The 11099-nt window shown below is 32.7% G+C and overlaps 1 protein-coding gene across 1 annotated transcript; it reads right to left on the bottom strand.

The window, feature by feature from the left end:
- Window positions 1–2260: 2260 nt before the first annotated feature.
- Window positions 2261–11044, bottom strand: LOC143074533 (ornithine decarboxylase-like). The gene is made up of 4 exons (XM_076249943.1): window positions 10901–11044; window positions 9637–9767; window positions 8679–8890; window positions 2261–2416 (listed from the first exon to the last, which is right to left on the bottom strand). The coding sequence occupies exons 2-4, from the start codon at window positions 9718–9720 to the stop codon at window positions 2386–2388; spliced, it is 327 nt and encodes a 108-aa protein (XP_076106058.1). The 5' UTR covers window positions 9721–9767; window positions 10901–11044; the 3' UTR covers window positions 2261–2385.
- Between the last annotated feature and the right edge of the window lie 55 nt (window positions 11045–11099).

Genomic DNA, 11099 nt, shown 5'->3' with positions numbered 1-11099 from the left:
TAAAAAATATTACACATATTCGCTATGCACATGATCAGGGGTTATGGAGTAAGTAACCTTTAATCATTTATAGGTATGGTACAAGTGAAAAATTAGGGAAGCTAAATATTGATTTTGTTTAAATGATCATCAATGCAAAAAGGGAAGCCCCACACCTAATCGCCCCACTTTTTCGCAAACTCGCCCCACTTTCTAAAAAATCGTGCCACTTTTGTTTACCAACTCGCACCACTTATGCAAAAGGGTAAACTCCCTTGCAAATAGGTATGATAACATGTCCCACTTATGAAAAGGGTTAAAATCCCGCTGAAATACGGCCTGTCAACTCGCCCCTCTCATGTCACTCATGACAATTAGATAAACCAAGTGGAATTTATTAGTGCCAACTCGCCCCACTTATAAAAAAATATGCAATCCCGTTGTATATCTTTGTCCCTACCCCACGTCAATACTTATGAAAACAATTATATATACATTGTATAAGTAGATTTTACCTTTTTTCAATAAGTGGGGCGAGTTGACAGGGGAAAATTAGTTGGATTTAATCCTTTTCACAAGTGAGGCGATTTTTTTAAAAAGTGGGGCGAGTTGGTTAACCAGTTTGGGGCAATTTTTTTTAATAGAGGGGCGAGTTGGGAAAAAGTGGGGCGATTTGGTGTGGGGCGTTTTGCCAGTGGGGCGATTTGTCCTGCTTCCTAAATGTATCATTGACTGCCGGATAATATCTTTCACCATTAAGCAGGATCAGACAAATTTTTCCTAGCATTTACACGTACAGGGATTTATATTGTGAGCTACCAAGATCATAACAGATCTTATGTATGTTTTGCTAGCGTAGTGGGAAGGTTAATATGTTCTATCTCTTTTTGTTCTTTGAAAAAAGTCTTTGTGTTAAGAAATAAAAAATGGCAAACAAATCCCGAAGAAGGAGAAGGAAATAATGTATGAATAGATATTCTGTGTCCTTTTGTATATTACAACATTGTGCGCCAGATTTTCATCAGCTGCAGTATATTTAGCTGATTTTTATGTGATCGTTGTTCTATTTTAGATAAGTTTACAGCTGTAAATTGAGACCTGAGATGCAATCATCACTAACATACATTAAGAGCACATTTCGTTGTATAAATTATCATAGTATTCCTATGAAGAGAGGCAAACGATTTCAAAGGGACAATCAAAACCATAAGTCGAAAATAAACTGACATCGCCATGTAAAAAAACCTGAAAAAGACCATAAGACAATCAACAGCATACAAAACATATCATAGAAAACTAAAGACTGAGCAACACGAACCCCGTCAACAACCGGGGATGATCTTAGCTACTTCAGAAGAATCAGGTCCTGCTTCATATATGGCACCCGTCGTGTTGCTTATGTATGCACAAACTCGGTGATAAGTCGGTAGGTCACATTCGAGGAAAAGAGGACAGTAAAGAGGTTACTATAATTGTAAAATATCCGTCGTTTTCTGTAAAACTGATATTCCAAAATGGTCAACCCTTTTGTGATGGCGTCCGGAAAATGTTTGAAAGAATGATTTTAACTTCATCTCTTGGAACTCTTTGTTTTATAGCTTTCTATTTGTTTTGTTCACATATTGTTGCCAATATAATGGAATTTTATGCAATTGACATATACGTGAGAGGTTTAGCTAGCTATAAAACGAGTTTTAATCCACCATTTTCTACATAAAATAATACCTGTACAGAGTCAGGAATATGACAGTTGTTTTTCATTCGTTTGATGTGTTTGAACTTTTAGTTTTGCCCAAATTGCTACATATAATTGGAATTTCACAATTGAAAAGCTAAAATCATCCCTTTTGTCATTGATTTTTTTTTCGATCGACCCTCATTGTCAGGTTTTAGATGAAAGTCAAGATATGAGACAGGCGTAACTGGATCTGTTGTTTACTTTTTGATGGTGAGTTCGAATGCAATCCAAAACATATTATAAACATATGAGATGATGAATAGGTCTATTGCTTGTTGATTGATTTTAAAATTTACTGTTTGTTCCCATTGTTTTTCAAATAATTTAGCTTTTACTTCGACACAATCTTATCAAACAAAAGTTTTCCTATTTTATTAACTTGTAGTTTGATAAATCGATTGCAAAATAATTTGCTACAACACATAAAAAAATCCATTTTCTCAAATACTGACACCGACCTTCCAACGAAACATAAAAGAGTTTCAAACCAATCAATAAATGATAAATTTTATCTGTTTAAGATATCTTCTCCTATCCGGGACATTTTTCCAATTATATAAGCAATAATATACTGTAAATGATATATAACAAAAGTAACAAATCTTACAGTTCGTCATATACGAAGTCATTTTATACTCATTTTGTGCTCTGCTATAACAAGACTGCAGTTAAAATTGATCATGTTGATATACTTGTTCCCTGAAAAATAATAAAAAATAAAATCATCAATGTTTCTGTAATTGCATAATAGTTTGTTTAAAAATCTTTAAATAATAACATTGGCATACAATGTGTTGACTATACAAACGTTCTGCAAGACCGGGGGAGGAGGTTCAACAAATCAAATTCCTATAGTAATTTTAGAAAAGGACAAACTATGGTTTGTCCCTTTTCCAATTCCCATTGATAGAATCAATCATATTTGATTTTTTGTGGAAAATAAATCACCCTTTGTAATTTTTTTATACATGTTATATGTTAAATGAGGTGAAAATCGCATATAAAAAAGGGAAGAAAAATAGCAAAAAAGCAATGAAAATAGCACTATAAAAATTGCTGGTGGAATACAAAAAGAGTTAAAATAAAGTACAAGAAAAACAAGAAATTAATCTATAGCATTTTTTATTTAATCAATTTATCTTTTTAGATCTTATTATTAGGATAATTTACTGTAGATATATTTTAGTGGATTGAGGAAAAATATAAATTTCCTGTAATCGTTTTCTTCCTTCTTGATTTACTAACCATCAAATTTTGAATAAAAAAGAAGCGGAAAATACTTAAGGGACTTTGAAATCTAATTTGTTGAACGTAAAATGACAACACCATGGCAACGAATAAACAAAAAAAAAAAGAAAAGAAAAGAAAACAAGTCCACAAAACACTACATAGAAAACTAAGGACCCTACAAACAAGTGTCTCTGGTGCTTCAAAAGATTAACAGAAAACACTCATATATAAAAGATATGATAAGGCATTTTAAGGATATCTATCTGTCATAGTATAATACCGTTGTGACTTTTTAAATTACTTAAATTTCCACACAAGGCATTTGATACGTCCCATTTCAATAAAAATTTCGATTTAAATGTATTTACATATATAAAGCTCATTCATCGACTTAAAAGTGGTCTTCCAAATTGAATGAAAAAAGCACATTTAGGTCAAATGGTGGTAAAAATTTGTTTGTTATCCCTTTTATTGACCATACACAAGAAACAAAAGTGTGTCTTAAATTTTTAGCTCACCTTGCCAAAAGAGACAAGTGATATTTTTTCATCACTTGGAGTCCTTCGTCCTTCGTCGTTTACCTTTTATAAAATCTTCGTTTCTGAAACTCTGGGGTCAAATTTAACCTAATTTGGCCACAATCATCATTGGAGTATTTAGTGTAAAATTGTTTCTGATGACTCCGCCTACTAATCAAGATTGCTGACATGACTACAAATAGAACATAGGGTAAAATGCAAGTTATTCCATTATTTTGAAAGATTTTATAAAAATCGAAAATCTATAGGACAAACATTTTCAGAATGTTTAGCACTACCAATTGTGTATTGACGTCAAAAATGTCAGACGACTTCTTAAAGGAGTTATTGCCCTTAATTGACAAATTTTATTATAAGTGTTTTTTTCATTTTTACCTATTATGTTGAAAATTATAATAGATAAGGAGAAATTTTAAAATGGAAATAGTATCAGCAAGACAAGTTGTACAGAAAGAACTACTGGACGAATTCTGCAGTCGACTATTTATTAGAGTTATTGCCCTTTGATGACGAATTTTACTATTTTTTTGTGTTTTTGCTTTATATTTTAAAAAAATATAAAAGATAGGTAAAAACTACAAGCAAGTCAAGATCTGTAATCAAGACAAGATAAAAGAAATAATTCAACGACACCTTATTTAAATTATTGCCCCTTAATCATGTTAATGACGTTTTTTATCATTTTGTCTGCGTTATGCCTTAAATGATAAAAATCAGAATAGTTAATTAGAAACTTTTGAAAAAAAATGATAAGCAAGACAAGATCAACAAACAAATCAAATTTTGCCTATATAGTTAGTAGACTGTCATTCTATAAAGGAGTCATTAACCCCAAATGAGGGGTTTTTAACCTCTTTTCTATTTCTTTTCTGAAGAAGACAGAAACTAAACAAACCAAACGATCAGCTTTACAACATTGTACAAGATCAACAAAAATGATGAGATTTTTGTAATGAATTCTCTTCTTGTCTACAATGTTGGAGAGTGTCATCTGTTGGATAAGCTAATAGGCCTAGGTGAGCTACACAGGCTCTTTAGAACCTCAAATCAATATGTGCAGCCAGTTAGAAGTTAAATTGATTTAACTGCTTGGTTCCATACCTCATTTCACTTTTCATTTTGGAGACAATTTTTTCACAAAAAAACAAACTATCCAAAAAACTGGGACACAATTTTGTTGAAAATTCTTTTAATCATATATTTCAAAGCCAAACTAAGAGGACATACCCATACATTTTTTAATACCATTTTTGATAACAATTCTCAATGACATGAATTTTTGTTTATAAAATCACTTTAAAACTGAATACATTGAACCCAATGCAGCAAACATATGTAGGACTCGGAGGTGCGATGGGGACGCTGAAGTGCGATGGTCACGCTGAAGTGCGATGGTCTACGCCGAAGTGCGCTGGTCCTTTCGCTGAAGTGCGATGGTTTTGCATATGACGTTTGAATATTGTGATGTTTTCAAATACAATGTTATTACAAAATCTCAAAATTAAATGTAGGCAGGAGCATAAGATGATTTGTAGCTGAAAGTTTCATGCGTACAAAGAATCGGAGATAGAATGAAACGAACGATTCAAGTCCCAAACAATTTTGATCATTGGGTTACCAAAATATGTAAATCAATAAGGAGAAGTCGACTAAAAGATAAGATGATCTTGGTCTCTAGATGACCTAACCAGTGTTCGGAACTACAAAATGTATGCCGGAAAACTTTTGTACGACAAGTAAAATGTCTTGATTTTATTATTAATTTTGACTTTTTTAAAGTATCCTTCACATTATTTTGTCTTGACAACTTAATAATAAGATAAAATTAATCATAAGCATTCTTTTTCGTTATATCAAGTAGCGATAATTTTGTTTTATTATTCAGGGCTAAGATGAACCCTGTTTTGTAAAAAAAAAACAAAAAAAAAAAAAAAAACACGCACGATATCAGTAATTTTATTGTGCTTACAGTATTAATCTTCTGCAACGGGATAGGCAAAAAATAAACCCGATTGGTCCCAACTGGGTCCTGAGTGGAGAAGAAACTAATTACCCACTATGAGTCAATCATAAAACTGTTATGATATCAGATAAATGGATGACTGGGTGTTGTGAGCAATTTCTTAGATATGATATGACAAAAAAAGTTACTAGTATATTTGATAAAATATGTTGGATCCTACTTAGTGAATCAATTTTTATTATCGCACTTCAACACGCAATATAAAGACATATCTCGAAAACAACATCGGTGACTCCAATTTGTTTCTCTTAAAATTCCGAAAAAAGTATAATCTATCTTTATGCAAAATTTCAATGATTTATTATTAGTAGACCAAGTAAAAATAGTGCGATTTCCCTTTAATCTCAGCCATCAAGTCTATTTTCTGATCCCATACTGCTGTCTGCTAATATAAGAGGATGATTAGCATATTAAAAATTAAAGTCTTTGGTTTAACCTGAACAGAAATATAAACCCGATCTCTCAAACATGAGGCTAGCACACTAACCACTACACCTCTACATAAAATAGGATTCCAACTTCAGACCGTCGCATTTAGTTAGTATAAACAACGTCAAAATTAGACCATCGCACTTCAGCTTACCCACCATCGCACTTCAGCGTATCCACCAACGCACTTCAGCGTTTCCAATATACACCGTGTTGTTGGAAACGCTGAAGTGCGTTGAACAACAAGTTAGCGTCACAATGTCACCATGGCACTTCAGCGTGTTAACCAACGCACTTCAGCGTAGACCATCGCACTTCAGCGTGACCATCGCGGTTCGGAGTACCATCGCGGTTCCGAGTCCTACACATATATACAAAGTCTACTAAGAACAACAAAGAGTGATCTGATCCCTTCATTTTATCATTAGCACCTGATAGTTTGTGCTTTTTATACTGCAATCAGCTGTTTTACTATACAGATAAAGCTATACGTATAAACGTTAGCTTTATACATCAATGACCCCAACTAACCTATAAGCCCCGCCTACTTAACGGAACGTCACGTCACAACCATGACAACGTGTAGTAACAAAGATCAAACTTTAATGAATTTAACTTGTTAAGTCTTCAAATTGGTATTAAATGTTATTAATTAAGTTGATTTTCCCTTTCTAATTCCTTAAAATGTCAATGTTTACCGCCTGGACTACGCTCATAGGGAAATACCCCAAAATGGTGCCCCAAGAGGGAAATTCCAAACACTTTTTTTAACACTGTTTGTTACATATTTTTTTTAAATTTTTTAAATTTTTTATCGAATTCAGTATAAAAACAATATACGTATAGTGTCTTGAAATATGAAATTTATTTGTATTCGGCACGAAACAGGGGAAATGCTCGGTAGAACCTCGCATTTCCCCCGTTTCTAAGCCTCATACAAATAAATTTCATATTTCAAGACACTATACGTATATTGTCTAAATATACACGTACACTGTAAATTTGGCATTATTTGTACACTATTTATCCCTTAATAACTCTAATTCACATTTAAGGTCACAGATTTGAGCAACTGCTGTAATGTAGTAATTAAATATGGTCAAAGCTCATACCCAGTCCAGACAGTTTAAGATAAGAGAAAATAAAAAGTAACCAGCAGTATACAATCAATATTTAACATAATTATCACTATGAAATAATAACAATCATTCATATTCAAAAAGAAGTATATGGTACTGTGAAATTCACTAAAACTAAACACACACAAGCTTAAAAATGTACAAAATAAAAGAAATTTTCGTAAAATCCATTATTAAAACCATCCCTTTCTGAGAATAGACTGTCCCGAATGATTTTTGAGTTATATGAAATTAAAAAATAACACATGTGTACAAAAAATAAATATGTTTCAATGCTTAAATTTCCTACACAATGCATGCCCATCACTTAGACGTAAAAGACCAAAGAGAAGAATGTTAATTTACAAGTTTCAGAAAAAAAACACTTTCTCTATTATCCAGGTGATTTGTCTAGAATGAAGATTGTTGTCACTGCTGATGGTGTCAATTGCATATTGTTCTTGACTCTGTACGAGGCTTTCAAGGCTACTCTTACAAATTTACCCATATAATTCTTCGCTTTACTTTTTTTTCCCTCTATATTTTTTTCTCTTTTAGATTTTATTTTGTTTGCCGCACTAGTAATATACAATACTTTTGATAGCATCAAAATAAGGTAAGAGCGCATTATTTGTCTAATGGTCAGAGATCAACAGCGGGACGATTGAAATCAAAAGATAATTGAAAGATAAGCTCATCTCATAAGCACTCATATACTAAGTATAGATAATTTATTGTGTGCTTTATTTAAATCATTTACTAATAGTTATTAATTTACTCCATGTTGTGACATGATAATGACTGGGATTTTTAAAAGATGTTCAGTGTGATAAATTCTTCTTCACTTAAAACAGTGCTACCTTAAGTCCCCACTACATTGCCATAATGATAATTTGAATTAATTTTCTTTGCTAGTTGTTAAAAATATTTTTCCCCTTTACCTTGTTTAAGAGCTGTTTTGTCTAGTGAATATTGACCTCTAAATATACATTTTCTTTAAGGAATAACTGTAATATTTCTTGATCGACAGATAAATATTACAGTTATTCCTGATAATCTAATTCTAATATGGAATAAATCATGATAAAAAAGGTAATGGCGTCACGGTCACATGACAAATTGTTGTCTATGAGCCCATATACAAAACACTTTCAACCAATCAGAAGACGTGTTACGACGACAATTTTACGGACGAGTTGGTTGACCGTTTTGGAATAATCGTTTCTCAAATGATGCCGGATATGTTCCCTGCGTCGTAACTACCATCCCCTGTCCTTCGTGAATGTGATCTACCGAATTAGACTTTTTACCAGATTTTTTATAATATAAGCAACACGACGGGTGCCACATGTGGAGCAGAATCTGCTTACCCTCTCGGAGCACCTGAGATCACCCCTAGTTTTTGGTGGGGTTCATGTTACTTTTTCTTTAGTTTTCTATGTTGTGTCATGTGTACTTTTGTTTGTCTGTTTGTCTTTTCATTTTTAGCCATGACGTTATCAGTTTTTTTTTTCGATTATTTAGTTTGACTGTCCCTCTGGTATCGTTTGTCCCTCTTTTACAACCACAATTAAATTATTCTAAAATAAAAACACAGATTATTATGAATTAAGACAATATACCATAATTTCTTTTCACATGTGAAGTACTCCTGGACTCTTGGCATACTGTTAAAATTAGTTGCTGTAGTAAAGGAGTATGATCCCATATCTTTGAAGTATATCCAATCTCCAGTAGATAGATCGGGTAGCTTGATTTTGTCTATAACTAAATCAACTGCAGCGCAAGTTGGTCCCCAAATAATACTGTTATATAATACTTCTTCATGATTGCCCTTGAATTAGATAAATTTAAAATTGGCATCAGTGTTAAACAAAAGATAATTGCTTATTGTGAAACACAGTTTCAAATCAGAAGTTATCGCATACGGACATTTCACAATATAAGTCAAACAAATTAGGGGGAATATCTATTTTAAGAAGAACCGGATTTTGCCAAAGACAACCCTCTGGTTGTGTATACTGTGCTGTCAGGGCAGTAACGTTTGAGCGCTTTTTTTTCTCGAGTGGGGATATGCTAAGAACGAGAGCAAGTTCTGTTGTTGTTTTATCTTGATAAGGCGACAACGAATCAAGTTTTAATGAATACTCAATTAAATGAAGGGCAGCCTCCGGTAATCCCCTTCAGTTGTCGTTAGGGTAATATTAATATTTCCAACAATATATAATATTTGGCAACACTTTTAGGAATGTTGGATCTCAATGCTCTTCAACTTTGTACTTTATTTGGCTTTTTTAACTTTTTTGGATTCGAGCGTCACTGATGAGTCTTTTGTAGACCAAACGCGCGTCTGGCGTGTATTCAAAATTATTGTCCTATATCAGTTATATATAAAGTTCCATTTGTTTATTCACGGTTTACGTAATGCCGACTAACAAATTGGCCATAATTAGTTTAGTAATATAGATAATTATGTAAAATACAACATTTAAATTTTGGTCAAGTAAAGGTATTTGTATTGCGATATGCTTGCAAAAGGTTAAATGTGTGTCAATACATAGATATTAAAAGAACGCTCACCTTAAAGTGTGAAGGTAAATAACACCCTGGATCAGTCAAACATGTCAGAAAACATCCGTATATACCCTCATTTGCATAGTACATTCTGAGGTGTTCATTCGGTGCTGTTGGATGGTCATGTAAATCTCCTTCTGAAATCAAAAGTTACTGTACTGTATAGAAACCTTTTTAATAACTAGAAATATGGTTTTTGAACTGAAAACATCCCCTTTCCCAATGATTTAAGGTTACAATCATAGCTTGGTTGATGGATGTAGCATACATTTTATTTTTTTATTTTTACTTGTAATGTGAAACGCGACAATGCTACCGAAGAACCTGAGTTCCTCTCCAATTTTTTATTAAGACCAAGTTTATTTTTGTCTCGAAGACGAAACTTAGGTGTTGGAGACTATTTGTTTGTGATTATATCAGTTTAAAGGGAAACTAATAGTAAGTAGATATTAAGTGTGTTTTTGGATGAGCATTGCAACATCTCATATACTCCTTGCGAGTATTTGGTCCAGCCGCCTGAGTCATGGTCAATTGACTGAAAGATTTTTTAGTTTTTCTTGTAATTATGTTAGATTTTGTGATTAGTTGAAGAGGAACCTCTTATATAAAGTCCACTTATTTGATATGTAGCTGTATTTCTCAGTTCAACGGAGAATATTAAGCCCTGTACGTTCAGTCATGGCACATTGAGTCTTGCAATTCACATTTTGATCCTCGTCTACCGACGCCCGTCCAAAGTTTGCTAATTTATATTGATTATAAATGATGATCATGATCTTAGAATCTACAATTATGCAAATTTTAGACGAACAAAGCAACAATGATGTATGTAATGTTCTTTTCTAATAATTTTCATCTGGTATCAACTTTGCTTATAAGCATGGCATCATAGGTTTTGTTTTGTAACTTTCAAAGATCGCTTAAAATTTAAATCAAAATATTGCCAGTGGCTTACTTTTCATACGACTAAATTGATCATAAGTTTACTGCGTGAATCCTAATTCCTAATAATATTTTTGTGAAATAAGTCACAGACTATTTGGAGCCTACATTTTGTTTTACATCATCATCGGTTCTTCCTCGACACATGCTTAACTGAGTAATAAGCAAAATTATGAAGACTGTTAAAGATTTATTTTAAAAACCTTTTTATGGGGGTGACAAGTCAGAAAAATCGATGCATTGTAACCAAATTTTACGTTGGCAACATTTTCTAATGCTTAACTTGATTTGAGTGTAAACAATAATAAAAAAATACTTTTTAACATACTTTCTTCATCCGTAATGATTTTCTTTGTTATGATATTGGTAGCAATTGTGAACGCTTAAACAACATAGTACCGTCCTGGTTCAGCTATAATCCGAACGTCATTACCAGGGAAATATTTATCCAGAGAGAGGTTCACATCTGCAGTTATCTGTAAAATTATTCACTGTTAGTTATAACTTATTACTGTGTATTTGTTAAG

This window comes from Mytilus galloprovincialis, chromosome 5, assembly GCF_965363235.1.
Source record: "Mytilus galloprovincialis chromosome 5, xbMytGall1.hap1.1, whole genome shotgun sequence".
Taxonomy (NCBI): Eukaryota; Metazoa; Mollusca; class Bivalvia; order Mytilida; family Mytilidae; genus Mytilus; species Mytilus galloprovincialis.
This window is presented reverse-complemented; position numbering and strand designations above follow the sequence as displayed.